The sequence below is a fragment of the Brachycentrus maculatus genome, unplaced genomic scaffold, assembly GCF_059751285.1.
Source record: "Brachycentrus maculatus isolate JH-2025_06_01 unplaced genomic scaffold, ASM5975128v1 h1tg000470l, whole genome shotgun sequence".
Classification (NCBI taxonomy): Eukaryota; Metazoa; Arthropoda; class Insecta; order Trichoptera; family Brachycentridae; genus Brachycentrus; species Brachycentrus maculatus.
Window position 1 is genome coordinate 818,844 of NW_028281217.1, and position 20,804 is coordinate 839,647.

Here is a 20,804-nt window from a genome sequence, read left to right on the forward strand (position 1 = left end):
GAATACATACTCGAATAACCCCAACATAACTTACAAATCCAGGTAAGAAAAAAATGATAAATTAAACCCTGAAGAGGGCAACAGGTTGTTACCGAAACTAGTTGGTTAATAAAAATGTGAGTGGATCAAAACACAAAGTATTTTTATGTCTCGAAATAATATATTTTAAACTAACTAACTAACCACGCTGTTTCTCCGCAGGGGTAGGTAGAGAGAATAGAATGCCACACCAATCGTCTTTGCAAACAATTTTCGACTCTTCCACATTCATGCATCTCATCATACATACCCAACGATTATTCACGCCACGCTCAAAACTTTTAAATACTCGATCATCATTTTTATTTTTTTATTTTTAGTAAAACGAAGTCCCGATATGTCCCGAAATCTGATTGAGAAACTGTGGTGCGCGTTGGATACATGCATACATTACGTACCTACGCATGTATCGACCAAATTAACTTAACGTGTGTGCATATGCGCCACTTAGAATATTATTATATCGTCATTCCTGCGATACGTGGACTCGACACATATGGCCGCATAATACCGGGAAGCCTTAATCTGCCATCCAGGCGCTAAAACGCAGTAATACCGAAATAACGCTTTCCAGAAATTTGTGAAAAAATATAATTACAAACAAGGAAGGCAACGGGGATGACAATGATGTGCGCATGTGAGGAGAATGAAACCATCCAGATTCCACCACATTGCATTGCACGGCCAACCCCGAGGTAGACGTCTTCCGGGCTGACCGCCAAAGAGATGGTTTGACAGCTGGGAGTCGACATTGCAAGAGGCTTAGAAGACGTCCTTACATCCATTAAAAGTCACTGTTTGGTGTGCTTTATTTTATGGGCAGGTGGAATCGTTGGCCCATGTTTTTTTCAAAGACGATGTCGGCCAGAATATTATGGTCAATGGAGAGCGCTACAGAACCACGATTACTGACTTCTTCGTACCTCAGTTGAATGGCATTGATGTGAAAGAGTTGTGGTTTCAACAAGATGGCGCAACATGCCACCATCAATGTATTGCGGGAAATTTGAATTTGTAAACCTAAAAAAAACACCATGTATTTATCTCAGTCTTGCATTCATTCCTTATTTCATCATTGAACATCTGTCGTACATCGTCTTGCCGAATTTTCTTCAGATTGTACACATTTCGACTGCATTCAGTCAGCTTTCATCCATCTTTTTCCAACTCCATGATTCACAATTATATATTAGAGCTTGGTACCAGGACTCCGTTGTGTACTGCTAGTATAGCTTCCGCTATCGGATCTTTGTTTTCTATTGCGTACTGCGTGCAGAAAATAGATTATAAACTATCGACGCAAACAGACTCAGAATATAAACTCAATTCTAAAATATAATTGACTTTCATTATCTGGAAGATTTTCTTCAATGAAATTTATTTTAGTATTTTTCCTAGATTCAGCAGTATCGATATTATACATACACAGGTAAACGAATAAAGTAAAACGACTTCTTTGAAAGAAGTCGTTATTTCATTCGGTTATTGGATTCGATCACTTAAAGTTAATTAAGCGCTAGATCGCAAACTTGTCTCATGAGTTAAAATCATAATACGCTCAGCCGCGTATGTCCACGCTAAATTAAATAAAAGTACAATTGAAATGTAATTTATTTTAAAATCACAATAAATATTTTATAATAACTTAATTATAATGTCTACCGGTTTCAAAGCTAACCGCTTCTTTATCAAGACTGGTTAATACTAAGTATTAATCAGTCTTGATAAAGAAGCGGTTATATTCGAAACCGGTACACATTTTAGTTAAGTTATAATAAAATATTTATTGTGATTTTAAAACGAAGTTACATTTTCACTATAAAGTGGAAAATCACAAAGTTAATGCTTCAAATATTAATTATAAAAAAAAAAGTATTTTTCAGAATATATGTATATATATATATATATATATATATATATATATATATATATATATATATATATATATATATATATATAATAGAAAAAAAAATCTTTTTTTTAACTCCTTACTAAGTTGCCTGGATTAAGAGAAAATTAAATTGCGACTTAACGAATACTGGGTCTTAAGCCAGTCGATGCAAATCGTGCACGAATTTGGTGGCGTATTGCATATTTCTATTTCCTAATATATTTGACAATTTGACATTAAAAAAAAACATAAGCTGGATAGAAAAACCAGATTATAAAAAGTAACGAAAACCGTCCTAATCGAATGATCGCAAAAATAGCATTTACCAACTAGTCACAACTCTAATCGACACACTCACGGCATAAAAGATGGAGTAGAATTGTGTGCAGTGATTGGGAATGCGGCCAATTAATTTAGCAGAACTGTCTACGCTCGCGGAATACACCCACGACCGGTTTCGGGAGGTATGTAATATTTGGCCGAGCTGATAAACTGTTTAACTTTCGATCATACCGATCAAAGTGTCTATTTCGGGCTAATTTTCGAAAAATTTTCCAACTTTTTTTCCAGCGATAACCCCTATTCACAGTTTAAGCTCAAGGACATAATAAAAAAATTGACATACACACATACAATTATTTGTAAACGATAAAACTTCGTTTTTTATCACTTGAGTTACATTTATTTTATAAATATAACTCAAGTGATAAAAAAAGACAAGTGTATAAAATATTATTGTCTTAAAATAAAGGGAAATATTTGTGTTTTTATTATTTAATAAATAATAATAAAACCCTTATCCGCACCCCAATGGTGCATAGGGCACTGCTTTATATAAACGCAGTGTTATCTTGATCGTTTACACATGAAGGAAAGGTGATCAGCCTCCCGCTTCAGGACCGGTCCAGGGTAAAATTAAATAAATATTACAGTGAAAAAAATCACATATATTTATTCGACCCCCCTGGGAATCGAACCCGGGACCTCCAGAACGGTAGCCAAGCGTGCTGACCATTACACTACGGAGGCGAACGGATTTTATTATTTGCACAAATATTTCAATTTCATACTATTTCTGTGAACCTGAGCGGCTCATTATTAGTAATAGGTATCAAATTGTGGTATAGTGGATTCGAACCGAGAAACTCTGACTTAAGAGTCCGCGACACTAACCACGGGACCACAACCCGACACTCAACACAATTCAATTAATATGCTAGACATTTCTATTTGAGTTATATTTATTATAACGGCTAGTTTCGGAAGCTGCGGATGCTTCCGTCATCGGGTCTGAATAAAAATGTATATATTCAGACGCGAAGATGGAAGCATCTGTAGCTTCCGAAACTAGTCGTTAAAATAAATAATTCAAGTGGAAATGTCAAGCATATTAATTGAATTGTGTTAAGTGTCGGGTTGTGGTCTTGTGGTTAGTGTCGCGGACTCTTAAGTCAGAGTTTCTCGGTTCGAACCCACTCTACCACAATTTGATACGTATTTCCAATAATAAGCCGCCAAGGCTCACAGAAATAGTATGAAATTGAAATATTTGTGTAACGATTTGTGAAGAAAGAAATATTTGTGTAAAAAACACAAATATTTCTCTTTATTTTAAGATAAAAATATTAAAAAAAATCTATATTAAACAAATAAAATTATGAATAACGAGTGTCAAAAGTCTAGGCAATCGGAGAGCATGTATGACTAGATGTATGGACGTGAAGGAAGCTAGGAGTGTGCGTCATGACAGAAGAGTGTGGTGTTCCATCCTCTCTGCCTACCTCTGCAGAAAAAGGCCACGATAGTAGTAGTTGTATAGTCAAAAGCCTAAGTAACCGTCATGGATGTGAAGAAAGCTAGGAGTATATGTCAGGATAGATAAGCGTGTGGCGTTCCATCCTCTCTGCCTACCCTGCAGAGAAAATGCGTGATGGTAGTACGGCTGTCCAAACATAAAACACAGTAAGGGACATTTTTTTGTAGTACGTTTTTTTGCATTTTTGGACTTAGTAGAATCTACTTAGTCCAAAATGCAAAAAAAAAAACGCACTACAAAAAAATGTCAATTACTGTGTTTTGAATTTGGACAGCCGAGTAGCTGTAGTACTACAACGAAAGAATGTTATATAGACCGTCCGTTTAAAAGTAACGTTTTTAGTGGAAATCCATTTCGCGTAATAAGCAGCAATTTTAAAGAACAGCTCCATTTTTCATTTTCTTGTTTAGACAAACATTTTTAGATACCGATTTCTGAAAACCGCAAACTTTTTAAATAATTATTTGACCAGAGTCAGTATTATGATGTAAATTATAAATATTTATTTCAACGGAATCAGCCGGAAATGATATAATTCACCGATAATTTGACAGACGTATGACTCCATTTTACAGGCGTACTCTCAATGTAAGGGGTGTACTCTCAAATATACAATTCGGTACGCGACCGGCTGCGCGAGAACCCATACGTGTCGCTGCGGATATAATTTTATATCGTGGGTGTAATTGCAAAAAACGTTAAAATATGCAATTTTGACTTAATGATGCACATTATAAAATTTTCAACGTTCTATAAACTGGCAAAATACACTAAGCAGTTTGAAATGTCATATATCGCTCACTCCTTTCAAGAACGTCATAAATCAAAGAACTTGATTTTTCAGGAGAACGTTTTTAAAGTTTGAAAATATAATACAATGTATTAAAAATAAATATCAAGCCACTTATTGAACATTTTACCGTGCAAACAGATCTTTTTAGGTAAAACCTGAAGATTTTTTCTGCATTTGAAAAATATTAAGTATATTTAAAAAAAATAATTAAACAATACCTTTTCTTCAAAATGCAAAAATAACACTTTCTGCCGTGTAGCAGGTATGTAAATATTATGTTAAAAATATGCCACTTTTGCTGGGATATAGTACATTTTCTGGGCATTCCGAAAACATGAACAACTGAAAATTGACGATTTATCATATATGACGTTGTTGAAAGGAGTGAGCGATATCGTATCACCCTGTAAAAACCTAGACTGTAATATTCTTCATCGTATGTGTTGAGATGTCAATATTAAATAACTCAGAACCCAGATTTGTGAACAGAGATTTGGACACACTCAACATACTGTGAGCTAATAAAGCCTTAGAAAGAGTCAGCAGTTAAAGATATAAGACAATCGATTAAAGCGACAGCTGGCGCAACCTGAAGAAGGAAGATCGAACTACAAAGCTTGACACTAAATACTCGTATAAGCGATTTCTTGCCCAAAAACCGTCAATAACCAAACCATATAATGAGTAAAGTATTGCATAGGAATATCATATCTACCAAAATCTGGCGTGGAGAATTCCTCGTCTTCGGATGCCGGGTTGGCGTCTTCAGCAATCGATGGGGTTTCCGGATCATTCTTCTCTTGCACTTCATCATCAGCACCCTCTTCGACTTTGACAGACTCTTCAAGGTTGTCAAGGAGATGGGCTTCTGGTTCTTTGATACCGAGATCGACTGCCTCATCATCTTCGGTTTTAGATGAATCTATCTGATCTTGGTCTTCTGTTATTTCTTCCTTAATGTCATCATCTGCAGCCAAGGCGGATGATTTACTCGAAGATTGTTCTTCTTCCTGATGGACATTTTCAACGTCATTTGAATTGACGCTCAAATCTTCTAGTAAGACACCTTCGACGTCATGTTTTTCTACACCAGCATCATTTGTTACGTCTTCTACAACAGTTTGAGCATCACTTGGTTCAATAACATCGTCATCAGGTGTCACATTATTAGGAGGTTCTATATTTTCAACGGAAGGATTTTGGACATCATCTAAAGAATCATTTTTTTCATCTATTATCGGTTGAGCTTCTACTGGCATTTCGATATTTTCATCAACACTTTTTTTGACATCTTCACCTTTCTTAATAACTTCATCGACACTTTTCACATCTTCAACACACTTTTCAACCTCTTCTACTACCTTTTTAACATCTTTTTCACTATTTTTAACTCCTCCAACGTCACTTTTAACATCTTCTTTCTGCCCCTCTACACTATCTTGAGACTTGCTTTCACTTTTGCCCGATTTGGACAGCTCTTTCTTGCGTTTGAGTTTAGCCTTCTCAGCTGCAGCCGACTTGCTGTCTTTTCTGAACCACATCATTTGTAACCGATTTTTTATAACAAATGTCTCTTTGGTAACACTTTAGCACTTCGATCATTTCCATACAGCCGAATGATAAAACTATCGGACTGTTGATAACTTCACGATAAAAATGAACAAAGGACAGATAAAAATTATTAGATAGAAAAAAGATAAATGAAATTATTATTAAGACAAAATTATTTCTTTGATGGGAAAATCCGATCAAAGTAATAACTTTTGAAATCAAGATGTCCCATATTGTAAAAATGCAAATAAAAAATGTTTCAAAAGACACCGAGTTTTCAATTTATTTAAAATTTATGTAAACATGGTTTTGGGAAACACTCCTTGCATCGACAGATGTGAGCGTGTAAAGCAAAACTGAAAAATCAAAGTAAAGATATAGATTGATGTGAAAATGAGATGATTTGATGTAATAATGAATGATAAATATTACGTCAGCAGTAATTTTGAATTACATATACAGGTCTGGGATAGTATATTCCTTTCTTAAAACTAAATATTTTCTAAAACTTCAAATAATTATTTTAATTCCATATAAGTACTTATATAGTCATAAATATATTTTTTTAAATCACGCATTTGTATGAGTTCTAGAATAGCATTTTTATTTTACTATTATTTATCATATCAGACATTGGATTATTCACCCTACGGATGATATATCAATGATATAGTTGTCTCAACATGATATGAAGCGTGTATTGCTTTTATACTAAAAAGATTAGCATTCAAAGACCAGGCTTCAAAACGCAGATTGTTGTATAAAAACCATAGAAGCTTCATCTAAGACACCTATAATTTATACATTACATCTGAGGGACTAACGATTGAATAAAAAAGACTGATTTGAAAACGTACATAAAATATTCTCTTTACTATATATTATATCCGTCGGAAAATTCGTAAAATATCGAAGATTCGAACCGATAAGTTTTCGATACTGTTTGCGTCTCGGCTGAAACAGTTTTATCCATTTCTTTATCATTAGATCGGAAATCTGACAAAAGATGGTGCTAGCATGAAAATTCAGGAAAATACAAAAAAATAAATAAAAAGAAAACTGTTCATCGAATCTCGTTTTTTGAAATTTTAATGGATTTATTCAAAACAATAAATATTTAAAGTTAGTGAAAATGATAATAAAAATAATAATTGTTGATAATTTATATAGAGAGCCATTATCGTAAAATGCATATATGTATTTCTCAACGATTTTTTTAAGGGGTTGGTATAAACTAACTAACCAATTAACCATCGCGCCACGCTTATCTGTATTTACAAACAATATTCGCCTCTTCCACATTCACGCATCTTCTCGAACACATGGAAAGTATGACAGGAATCCTCTGATTGCAAGCTATATACATATGGTATCAAACGTTTTGATCAATATCACTAGTCTGTTTTTGGTCGGTTGGAAGATATTGCTTTTTAGCAATAAACCCGCCAATGCACGAGTATTTATCGAAAAAAAAATTAAAATAAATGATCTGAAAAAGTACTTTATGGAAATAAATTTAAGTATGTAGTAATTAGTCATATTTTCTTTTATTGTTTTTACCTTATCTTTTTTTTATATTTTCTCATTTGTTATTTATTTATATATATTTATATATATATATATATATATATATATATATATATATATATATATATATATATATATATATATATATATATATATATATATATATATATATATATATATATATATATATATATATATATATATATATATATATATATATATATATATATATATATATATATATATATATATATATATATATATATATATGTCATATGTATAGAAAAATAAATAAATAAATAAAATGGCAGCGATATTTGCGCAATATGTATAAATGTGTTATCGGCGCCGCGGAGTCTGGCCAAACCAAGGTCGGCCGAAGCTGGATTCTAGTTTTTATCTAGCCAAACGTTACGCAATATTCGACCAGAGGGATGTAAACAACGCGTACGTGTTACATTTCAAAAGCGGCCACATCCAAAATTGAAAATTATAAATAATTTTTAAAAATCGTCGAAAATTGTCACAAACGAAAGAGTAGTCAGCAACTGTCTTTCTGTTCTTGCTCTTTGGAGCATATTCATTATAACTAACTAATTATTACGTCGCTTCGCTGCAGAGGTAGGTAGAGAGAATAGAACGCAACGACAATATCGCTCGCTCCTTTCATGAACGCCATAAATCAAAAAACTTGATTTTTCAGGAGATCGTTTTTAAAGTTTAAAAATATAATACAATGTATCCGTCCGCCTGAGAAGTGTAATGGTAAGCGCGCTTGGCTACCGTTCTGGAGGTCCCGGGTTCGATTCCCAGAGGGAGGTCGTATAAATATAAGTGATTTTTTCACTCTAATATTTATTCAATATTACCCTGGACTGGTAGCTGAAGCGGAAGGCTGATCACCTTTCCTTCGTGTGTTAACGATCAAGATAACACTGCATTTATATGATGCAGTGAACTATGCACCATTGGGGTGCGGATAGGGGTTCGAATGAATGTATTAAAAAATAAATATCAAGCCACTTTTTGAACATTTTAGTGTGCAACAGATCTTTTTAGGTAAAACCTGAAGGTTTTTTCTCCATTTGAAAAATATTTAGTATATTTAAAAAAATAATTAAACAATACATTTTCTTCAAAATGCAAAAACAACACTTTCTGCCCTGTACTACTACTACTACTACTACCATTGCAGGGGTAGGCAGAGAGGATGGATCGCCACTCTCTTCTTCTATCCTGACACACATTTCTAGCTTCTTTCACATCCATACATAATGGTACACGAATACTGGAAAATAAGACTACTCGGATGTGGCTGTTTTTGAAACGTACACTTCCCAAGGATGTTCGTGACGTAACACGCGCTGGGGGGAGACAGGGATGAGAAGAGAGATCACCACGTGAATTATGAAGCGAATTATTTAAACTGGGAATTCGCCAGACCTTTCAGCTTCTGAATTGATATCGCTAGATCACGATTTTCCCTCGATCTGCAGACACATCGATACGTTCGTGAAAAATGCCAGAACTACAGAGGTCATATCATACCATTTAGAACCATATCATAAAGAACCCAGTCAGGTATCCAAAATGAATTACATAACGACATTTTCCCTATATTTTATACTACAATGCTTCAAATATTGTTCAAAACGACTCATTGCAACACCAAACCGAATTTAAAAAAAGAAAATCTTACTATTTTCTGACATCTCAACATAGATGAAGAAGAATATGAAAGTCTGGGCATTTGCGGCGAACGCCATAGGCTGGTTTACGTGATCACTTTACACACGTGTAACATTTACCAAGTCTACCCATGATTGACAACCACACTACTCAGATTCTTGGACGTTCTATATATATGAACCAATTTAGAACCCTTGTTCTTGTATCACTAGAACTTCACTAGAGACATCTATCGGTGAGATGTTAAGAAGCTTTTTACTAAGCAGAAACTCTTATATTAGTATGTGAAATCCGAATCCTGAATTATAATCACACACACGAGAAACGCCAGAAAATATCATTTCCATTTTTATTATTTTAACTTAAACCAGCCTATGACGGTCGTCAGCCCCGTAAATGCCCAGACTTCCATATTCTTCTTCATCTTTGACGAGATGTCATAAAATGATATCTATAAACCTTGTACATAATAAGCAAGGTGAATAATAAATGTAACTCCCATGAAAAAAAATATATGTAAGTAATTATTTATTGACATTCTATGGGTCCCTTTCACAAGTTGCGATTTTTTTCATTTTCGGCTGACCATTACAAGCATCGATAATGGATAGTTGGTATGGTACCCAGAAGGATAGCTAGTTGGCTGATGTTTCCGGTATATGTACGTGCCACGCGCGCTCACCACGAAGGAAGACGATACCACGGATGTGGGATGTATTAATGACGACATTTCGCTCACTCCTTTCAACAACGTCATATATTAAAAAAAACAATGCCTCTTTTGCTGGGATATAGTACATTTTCTGGGCGTTCCGAAAACATGGACAGTTGAAAATTGACGATTTTTGATACATCGCCCACTCCAATTGTCAATTTTCAGTTGTGCATATTTTCAGAATACCCAGAAAATGTACTATATCATAATGTACTATGGCATATTTTTAACTTAATATTTACCCGCTACAGGGCAGAAAGTATTGTTTTTGCATTTTGAAGAAAAGGTATTGTTTACTTATTTTTTAAAATAAACTAAATATTTTTTAAATGGAGAAAAAACCTTCAGGTTTTACCTAAAAAGTTTTGTTGCACAGTAAAAAGTTCAATAGGTGGCTTGATATTGATTTGTAATAAATTTTATGTATAATACATTTTTTTGAGTTTATGAATGTAAACACGACTAGTTTCGAGAGCTACAGATTGAACTTTTTACTGTGCAACAGATCTTTTGAGGTAAAACCTGAATTTTTTTTCTACATTTGAAAAATATTTAATATATTTAAAAATAAAATAATTAAACAACACCTTTTCTTCAAAATGCAAAAACAACACTTTTTGCCCTGTAGCGGGTTAATATCAAGTTAAAAATATGCCACTTTTGCTGGGATATAGTACATTTTTTGGGCATTCCGAAAACATGCACAACTGAACATTGACGATTTTTTATATATGACGTTGTTGAAAGGAGTGAGCGATATGTTTTTTTCACTCCGCGATATTTACGACATACATACATAAGTATTTGTCAAAGAGAAGTCAATTATTTACAATACACAATTTCACAATCTATGTTGTAATTTTTAACAACTTATTAATAAATATTATCATTAAACTTTTACTCGGTAAATACCACAATTATACGTGTTTCGATGCATTCAGCATCATCATCGAACACCGACATTGATTGCATCGAAACGCGTGTCACAATAAATTTGAAGTAATAGTGGTATTTACCAAGTAAAATTTAATGGAAAAAAATGGGCAAATCAATTAATGAAATCATTTTTAATAACTATAGACGTGACGTCATCATAAGTACAATTGCAAGCTATTAACATAAATAAACAAGATTTAAAATCTTGTTTATTTGCAATTAATTTTTGAAAATTCCGCGTATCGGAGGTCAGAAAAAAGCCGTTCTCCGTATCGATCCTTTCCTGGCAAAACCTCGTAAACTACATTTAGCTAAATATAGTTTTGATATTGTAAATCTAAAAGAAAAACAACCAACTAAGCACCACGAGAGAATATAACGACACACCAACCTGCCTTTGCCAGCAATCTTCGCCTCTTCCACATTCATCTTCCTCATGGTTACCCTCGATCATTCTGGTAATTCAAATTCAAGAAAATCTAATACGTTTTAATTAATGATCATAATTTAATTAAATCATCGTACTTATATTTCAACACGTATTTTTATTTTTCATTAAATTTATGAGACGAACGTGGTTGGTAATAGAAGAAGAGGAAGACCGACGAAAACTTGGCATGACCGAGTATTTCAAATACTTGGGCGTGGTCAGGTGAGGAGTCGGAATAATACAGATGTATGTATGTATGTATGTATGTATGAGGAGACACATGAATGTGGAAGAGGCGAAGATTGTTTGCAAATATAGGAGGTGTGACGTTCTATTCTCTCAGCCTACCCCTGCGTGAAAGCAGGTTTGTACATATGAATATGGAAGAGGCGAATATTGTTGGCAAATACAGATCGGTGTGGCGTTCCATTCTCTCTGCCTACCCCTGCGGGGAAGCGGCGCGACGGTTAGTTAGCTTAATTCAAACACTATGTACGAACGAACACCGTGTTTGGTCGGCATCTAGTCTACGCTGGTTCCGCAGACCGGAAGTTCCGGTCTCCGGTCGGCGCGCGAGCCGCCAATTGAGAGCCGCCGCGCGAACCGCCAATTGAGCGCCACTGGACGCGTGACGTCACCCCATGTCCTCGGCGGGATGACGCCATGCCGGCGATCGCGGGCATGCCGATATCTATCGTCATCTCCTCAACGATTAGGTGAGGTGAACAGGGCTTCGCGTATCTGCGTACACGCTCGGTGAAAAATATCATATCTGCGTAATATATTTTTATTTTTTTAGATATGTATTTGGCAGTCGATAAGTCCGCCTCCGTAGTGTAATGGTCAGCACGCTCGGCTACCGTTCTGGAGGTCCCGGGTTCGATTCCCAAGGGGGGTAAAATAAATATAAGTGATTTTTTCACTGTCATATTTATTCAATATTACCCTGGACTGGTACCTGAAGCGGACGGCTGATCACCTTTCTTTTATATGTAAACGATCAAGATAACACTGCGTTTATACGACGCAGTGCCCTATGCACCATTGGGGTGCGGATAAGGGTTTTATTATTATTATTTGGCAGTCGCCCGGTGGGAGGATGTTTCTGCCAGTGTCAAGTCTTATTAATATAAACAACAACAAAAAAAACAATTAATAACATTCTGAGTGTGTCCAAATACTTGTTCACAAAATCTGGATTATCTCCAATTACAGGAGTTATTTTCATATTATTTTTTGACATCTCATCAAAGATGAAGAAGAATTTGGAAGTCTGGGCATTTACGGGGCATTTAATCTAGTGAAGTTCTAGGGATTCAAGAACAACGTTTCTAAACTGGTTCATAATATATAGAACTTCCAAAAATTGGAGTAGTGTGGTTGTCGATAATGGGTAGAATTGGTGAATGTTACACGTGTGTAAAGTGATCACTTAAACTAGCCTATGACGGTCGTCAGCCCCGTAAATTCCCAGACTTCCATATTCTTCATGTCAAAAAATGACATGAAGAATTTATTTATTTCATAACACACGTCTAGTTTCGAAAACTAAGAGACGTTTTAAATTAAATGAAACTCATTTAGTATTATACAACTGTTGAATTTAAAAGTTAATGCCGAATCAATAAATAATAAATTATGATCGCTATGATATGTCCGCCTCCGTAGTGTTATGGTCAGCATGCTCGCCTACCGTTCTGGAGGTACCGGGTTCGATTCCCAGGGGGGTTTAATAAATGATATTAACAAGTGATTTTTTCACTCTAATATTTATTCAATATTACACTGGACTGGTACCTGAAGTAGAGGGCTGATCACCTTTCCTTCATGTGTAATCGATCGAGATAACACTGCGTTTATATGAAGCAGTGCCCTATGCACCATTGGGGTGCGGTAAGAGATTTATTTTATTATTTATTATGATATGAATTAAAGAATTAGGTTCAGAAAGAAGGGTGGATACTTGGGGGGGAGTTCGCCTGTGTTGAGCTATTTAGAAAGTTCTCCTTGTCTGTTGTGAGCGGACACCGAAAGTACGTATGGTTTGCATCCCCTATATCTTGTCCACATTCGTAATATGGTCGTGATACCTTGCTTGGCACACTGCTCCCTTGAAACAGACCGCGAGGCGGCTAAAAATTGAGCCATATCGAATTTTCTCGAAGTCTCGCAATTTGGTCAAGGGGTCAATGTCGGCCAGTCGTTGCGCAAGCAGTAACACATATGATGGCGGCAGTACTCGCTGAAATGAATACGTTTTGCGAGTGTCTTGCGTTTAGACGGATAACTTGACCCTTTGGTTACCAAAATCCGATATACTAACATATAAATTAACCGGGACATTTTATTTGAATATTTTTTTTCGACATAGATGGAGAAGAATATGTAAGTCTGGGCATTTTCGGACCTCACATACAAATAAAAGAGTTCCTGCTTAATAAAAAAGCTTCTTCATCTCACCAATAGATGTCTGTAGTGAAAATTCTATTGATTCAAGTACAATGTTTCGACATTGGATCATACATATAGAACTTCCAAGAATTTGAGTAGTGTGGTTGTCAATCGTAGGTTGCCTATGACGGTCGAAAGCTCCGTAAATGCCCAGACTTCCATAATCTTTTTCGTCTATGATGAGATGTCAACTTCTAAATATATTGTTCAAATTCGAAACATTGTTCTTGAATCACTAGAACTTCACTAGCGACATCAATCGGTGAGACGAAGAAGCTTTTTATTGAGCAGAAACTCTTTAATTAGTATGTAAGGTCCGAATCCTTGATTATATTCAAATACATCAGAAACGTTAGAAAATATTCATTTCATTTATTAGAATTTTTTTATTAGCTTATATTTGAAGAGTGAATTTATTTACAACATTTTGAATGTTAACGATCAAGATAACACTTCGTTTATATCATGCAGCGCCCTATGCACCATCGGGTGCGGATAAGTGTTTGAAGAGGATTTTTTATAACGTTGCATACATTTAATTGACTAAACTTCGATAGTCATCAAACAACAGCACAGAGTGTATACAAATTATTCAACACATTTCACTTTTGAATAATTTATTTTTTAATTCGCGATATTTCTGGTATAATGACTCCAAAAAAAGTCCTGGTAGCTAAAGGGTTAATATGTAAAAATAATTGCGCATTACATATCGTGTTTTGGGACAGTCGAGAGGGGACCACTTTTTATAACATGACCACATCGTCGCGACGCGGTGACTTTACACCTACGATACATCCGAATATGTGAAAATTGTGGATCAGGTAGATGATTTCGCATATCTGGGAAGTTTCTTCTCTAGGCGGTTCACAACGGAGCGCTGGCACCGACACTGGCGTGTGAAACCGAATCGTGAAAGTGCCAAAGGAAGGATGAAAGCAGAGTGAACGCAGTCGATCGCTCAGACGAATGTGTGGATATTGTTGTATTAGACAATTAATACTAAAGATAAGGAAGGATGAAAGCAGATTTGTGAACAAGTATTTGGACCCACTCAAAATGATGCAAACACGACTAGTTTCGAGGCCTACAGATAAAAATACAAAATTTTAACACCGGTTTAAAACTAGTTTCGCATTTTGCGAAGACATAAGCGAGATCAAGATCCGTTGGTCCATTTGAGATGACGATTAAACCATCTTCGCAGACAATAATTCACGCCCAAAGGGGTGAATCAGCGGTGAATTCCCTGCTAAAATAAACAGCGCAATATAAACTAACAGGAACACATAACAAATAAAGTTAATTGTGGCAATCAATTTCAGCAATTTCCCTCGGCTGGGTTCGGCTATACTACGAGTTTACGCGCAGTTCGCACGTTGGATTATGACGATTCTGGAGGACTAGTTACCATATTCAACTTTTTATTGAATATGGTAACAAAAATTACCGTTTTTTTAAATAAAAAAAATGTTTTTTATTATTTACACAAAATTTTCAATTTCATACTATTTCTGTGTGCCTAGGCGGCTCATTATTACAAATAGGTATCAAATTGTGGTAGAGTGGGCTCGAACCGAAAAGCTCTGACTTTAGAGTCCGCGGCACTAACCACGGGACCACAACCCGACACAATTATATTTTGTAAAATCTGTAAAATTGTTTCTCAAAAAAATAATAGATTTTTTTTACTTAAGGCTTAATTTCACAACGCTTAAGGGAGAGCAGACGTCAAGAAGTACGCTGTGTGCTATGAGCAATGTTTAGTGTTGCGTGTGTTGGTGGTATGTTCAATGATTAAAAGATGGCGCTGCCATTGCGTAAAGTGTTTTTAAGTGCATAAGCTTACACTTTTAAGCAAATAAAAAAGCTTACTCAAATCAACCATAGATACCGCGAGCTATATAAAAATAGTGGTATTTACTAAATAAAACATTAATTGAAAATGGATACATTTTACCACAAAGTGACTGCCGAATCAATTCATGAAATTATATGAAAATACATGAGTTCTAAAAATTTTAATAGTGTGGTTGTCAATCATGTATATGTTGTCAATATGCACCATTTTATTGCATTAAACATAATTTCATTTAGCCTCCCACCAGTCTATCGATGTCGCTGACGACGAAACCCAATAACTGGCCAAATAAAATATGTATATAAAATACTGAATAGTCTTTATTTTATGATTTAGTATTTAGTAATTTAGTATTTATAATATTATTTAATAATATGTCTTAATTAATTAATTAAGACATATTATTTTTATTAAGCATTAATTTTTAAATCGAACACAGTTTTTTTGAGGTAACTAAGTTGTATTTTACTAACAAAAACACATTTAAAAATTAAAAAATAAAAATACTGTGACATTGTTTCGCCTAGTTATGGCATTAAACGAATGAAAATGTCATAACAAGGCGTAACAATTGTCACAAGAATTATTTTTATGTGTTTTTGTCAATAAAATACAACTTAGCAGACGCAAAAAAATTGCGTTTGATTTAAAAATTAATACATAAATTAAAATGGAGTTCTACAAATTAAACGCCAAATCAATAAATAATATGTATTATTTCATTACATGGTAGAATAGTGTGCATATGAAATATACCATAAATAAGACAATTATAAAGTAAACGTTAGGAAAAATACTTTATTGAAGGTCGCAGAAAGATGAATGGTAATCTAGTGATTTAGAACAACGCACGTGCATTCATCTCGGTTCGTGATGCAATGAATGCATATGTGGAGATTTGTATCAGAAAATTCTACACTTATTCGTGACGGTTCGAGATGCAAGACGCGATAGTAAAACGATAAGGTTTACGACAGTCTGAAAATATCCATACAAGGTGAAACTTCTAACACAGAATTGGAACTCTATTATTATTTATTAAACCTGTTTATTGTTTTTATATTTTGCCATGTGTTAGTTTTGGTTATTTAAAAAAAAATGTAACTTTATTATTTGTGTTCCAGTCTTGTTAACCTTAATCTCATGTCCCAAAATGAGAAATAGAAATTACTCATCGGGAATATTATATGTATGACTTATGTATGTAATATGTTTAGAAAAATAAATAAATAAATAAAAATAATTATTTGATGAATTGGTATTAACTTCATGGAATAACACGATGTTTTAAATATACAACACTCAAATAATACCGCGATTTGAGTTTATTTATGTGAATATGATTGAGGAAACGCTTGTTTTTATACGACTAGAGTTTATAAATGACTACTAGTTTCGGAAGCTAAACTTCCATCGTCAGGTCCGAATAATAACTAAAATATAAAATCTATAAATAAGGAGATGGGTAAGTTAGGGGGAGGGGGTTAGTCAAGGGGCGGAGTTTGAAAATAAAGAAAAAATGGAAAGCAAAGGTGAAGAATTTCGAAACAATATATTATTTAATAAATTATTATTAGAATTTAGGTTTTTTTCAATATCTAAATAATTCATAATTTGGCCTATATGTGGTACAAGGTGTAAATTTTTTAATTTATGATAGTGGAATGAGTGATTTGTATTGGTAGTCATTCATAAACTCAAGTGTTTCCTTAATCATTTTAACATGGCTTACCACAAAGTAAATGCTGAAACAATAAATAAAATATTAATGTGAACATGACTAGTTTCGAAAACTAAAGATGTTCTCACCAACAAGTGAAAATACACACTAAGTTATGTTCTCGTTTTACACAAACCTAAGCCAATAGCAGGATATATACAACTTTCCAAACTTCCCGAATGGTGAACGTAACACGTGTATAAAGTAGTTACTAAAATCGGCCTACGACAGGTCATAATCCTTGTTAATACCCAGACTTCCATACTTTTTATCTATTTATGTATTAATTTTAAATCAAACACAGATTTTTTGGGTCTACTAAGTTGTATTTTATTAACAAAAACACTCAAAAAATTATATAGGGACAATTGTATCGCCTTGTTAGGGCATTCGTTTGATAATGCCCAATGATGATGATGATGAGTTTTAAAAATTAAACGCCAAATCTTTAAATAACTTTATATCTATGTTGAGATGTAAAAAAAATGTAAAATTATGTTTTTTTTTAAGTACATATTTTTGAACATAGCATAACATAACTAACTACAAAATAACCAATTAACCATCACGCCATTACCTCCGTTATAAGGGGTTAACTTTATAGGGGTGTTATAACGCTATAGGGGGGTTTACCATATTTCACCTTATCTCACTTCATTGACAACTATATTTCTGCACTGCTTCACCCATTGCAGCCATACATACATTCAAGTGTACCTTTTCTTACCTGGAACTCAAATTATAATCGTACATTATTTATAATAACCGTATTGAATGGTCAGCCTACCATATTCGGAATCAACGTATCGTTTAGTTATTGATTTAATGACTATTTCTGCATTCAAAATATTAACAATAATATAATAAAACTTTCCCAAGACCAGGTGGATATTTTATACATGTATACGCAATGTTTTTTCTTATACACTTGTGTCTGTTTTTATGCGATAGATACGTTCCAAGGGGAGTCACATAAAAAAAAATTCGCATAAAAAAGACGAACTTTTTAATATTATTTTTTGACATCTCATCAAAGATAAAGAAGAATATGGAAGTCTGGGCATTTACGGGGCTGACGACCGTCATAGGCTGGTTTAAGCGATCACTTTACACACGTGTAACATTCACCAATTCTACCCATTATTGACAACCGCACTACTCAAGTTCTTGGAAGTTCTGTATATATGAACCAATTTAGAAACCTTGTTCTTGAATCACTAGAACTTCACTAGAGACATCTATTGGTGAGATGTAAAGAAGCTTTTTATTAAGCAGAAACTCTTATATTAGTATGTGAGGTCCGAATCCTGGATTGTAATCACACACATGAGTAACGCCAGAAAATACCATTTTCGTTTTTATTATTTAAGCTTATTATTTGACCAGACAATTTATTTACAACATAATACTTGGACAAGTATTTGGACACACTCAAAATGTTGTAAACGAACTATTTACATACAAAACTGGGTGATAGGTTCCATTATTTTTAATATCGATATAATATTACTTTTAATATAATAACCGTATCGAAGGGTGTTTGAAAGTGATGCGGAATGCATCGAAACACGTGTCACAGTAGATTTTAAGAAAAAGTGGTATTTACTAAGTTATACATGAATTAAAACGGTATTTTTATTAAACCTAGGTATTTTTTTGACCTGCTTCATATATAGCTACTATAATAAAAACGTCAGTTACACCATATATGCTTAGCACGGTGGTATAACAATATCGAGTGAAACCTCTATCTATCGTTTTTAAAGGGACCTATTAAAATAAACTATGAATGCGGGAAAACAATGAATGCGGGATTAAAAGGTCAATACGCAAGTAGATACGACTGAGTAAATATACCGTCTTCCCAATCTGCATATAGGCTATAATTCTAAGAAGAATACAGGTTTCAGATGCAAAAATACAAACCTGAAAAGAATTATTAAAAAAAACTAAAGTTTATTGACCAAAATTGGTGTTTTAACTATTTTATTTTCGTATGTCAATAGTGTATTTTCAGCTTCGCAAGTAGTATTTTTTTCAGCATCAGTTATTGAATGTGCGATGTATAAAGTTTTCTTTCAAAGAGTGTGCACGCTTCTGGAAATGCAGGTACAGGCAGCGGCTCCTTTTCATCAATATCGACCTCTTCTGCTGTCGGTTGCACGAGCTTTCAATAGTTTCTATCCCATACGTTGCCGTTAAATGTAATAAAAATAATAATTATGTAAAAAAAAAACGTACAAAATTGCATCAAATATGGAGCTTAATTCGAACGATAAATGCAGTAAATGGTGATAGAGAAACGATCGATGCGGTTTAGTTTACTATGAAATTAATTCGGGATAGAAGCAATAAACGACACATCCGGGAAAAAGATTATTCGAAGAACGATAGATAGAGGTTTTACTGTATTACCTAAAGGAGTAATAAATATTAAAAAAAGGTTGCATCTTTTCTACAAGCGAGCAGAACACCTTCAAACGTCCTTAAGGTCGATGTATGGATAGCGATATATGTATCATAATAAATAAAATAAAACAGGAATAACCTTAAACCAACGGTTCTCAAACCGTTTCTCTCTCTGTCTACCCCCTCGGGGAAGCGGCGTGATGGTTAGTTGGAAAGTTAAAAGTTAGTTGTGTATCAATAGACTTGGCATTTAATTTTTAGAACTCCATTTTAATTTATAGATACTACTACTACTACTTTGTCCGCCTCCGTAGTGTAATGGTCAGCATGCTCGCCTACCGTTCTGGAGGTCCCGGGTTCGATTCCCAGGGGGGTTTAATAAATATAAGTGATTTTTTCACTCTAATATTTATTCAATATTACACTGGACTGGTACCTGAAGTGGAGGGCTGATCACCTTTCCTTCATGTGTAATCGATCGAGATAACACTGCGTTTATATGTTGAGGATATGGAAGTCTAAATATTTAAAACGTATATTTTTTTGCAAATACGTGTGTCGGGTTGTGGTCCCGTGGTCAGTGTCGTGGACTCTTAATTCAGAGTTTCTCGGTTCGAACCCACTCTACCACAATTTGATACCTATTTCTAGTAAAAAGCCGCTTAGGCTCACAAAAATAGTAAGAAATTGAAATATTTGTGTAAATAATAAAAACACAAACATTAATCTTTTTTAAAAAAATCGAAAATAATAGGATGACCGAATTTGTAACAGCTGTTGCGTCTTGCGAGCGAATAATTGACGATTTTACAACAGCCTGTATGTAGCAAAACAGATGTTTTTCTTGCAATGTGTCGTAATTATGATTATCAGCGTATTTTTAAGTCGATGATCTAATACGGACTGTGACAGACTCTCTCATAACTGAAGATACCACTTCCCATTCATATTATCAGTACAAACATTTAATTTTGAT

The 20,804-nt window shown here is 34.2% G+C and overlaps 1 protein-coding gene across 2 annotated transcripts in view; it reads right to left on the minus strand.

Moving 5' to 3' along the window:
• The window catches only part of LOC148302253 (uncharacterized), a 142,870-nt gene that overhangs the window by 43,463 nt on the left and 78,603 nt on the right, over nucleotides 1–20,804 (minus strand). The window contains exon 2 of one of the 2 annotated variants that reach the window (XM_088271916.1): nucleotides 5,255–6,182. The exons of the other annotated variant lie outside the window; for it this stretch is intronic. Within the exon in view, the coding sequence (XP_088128042.1) occupies nucleotides 5,255–6,083 (829 nt within the window). The 5' untranslated portion in view covers nucleotides 6,084–6,182. The remainder of the gene's footprint in view (nucleotides 1–5,254; nucleotides 6,183–20,804) is intronic. 2 annotated transcript variants of the gene reach the window in all.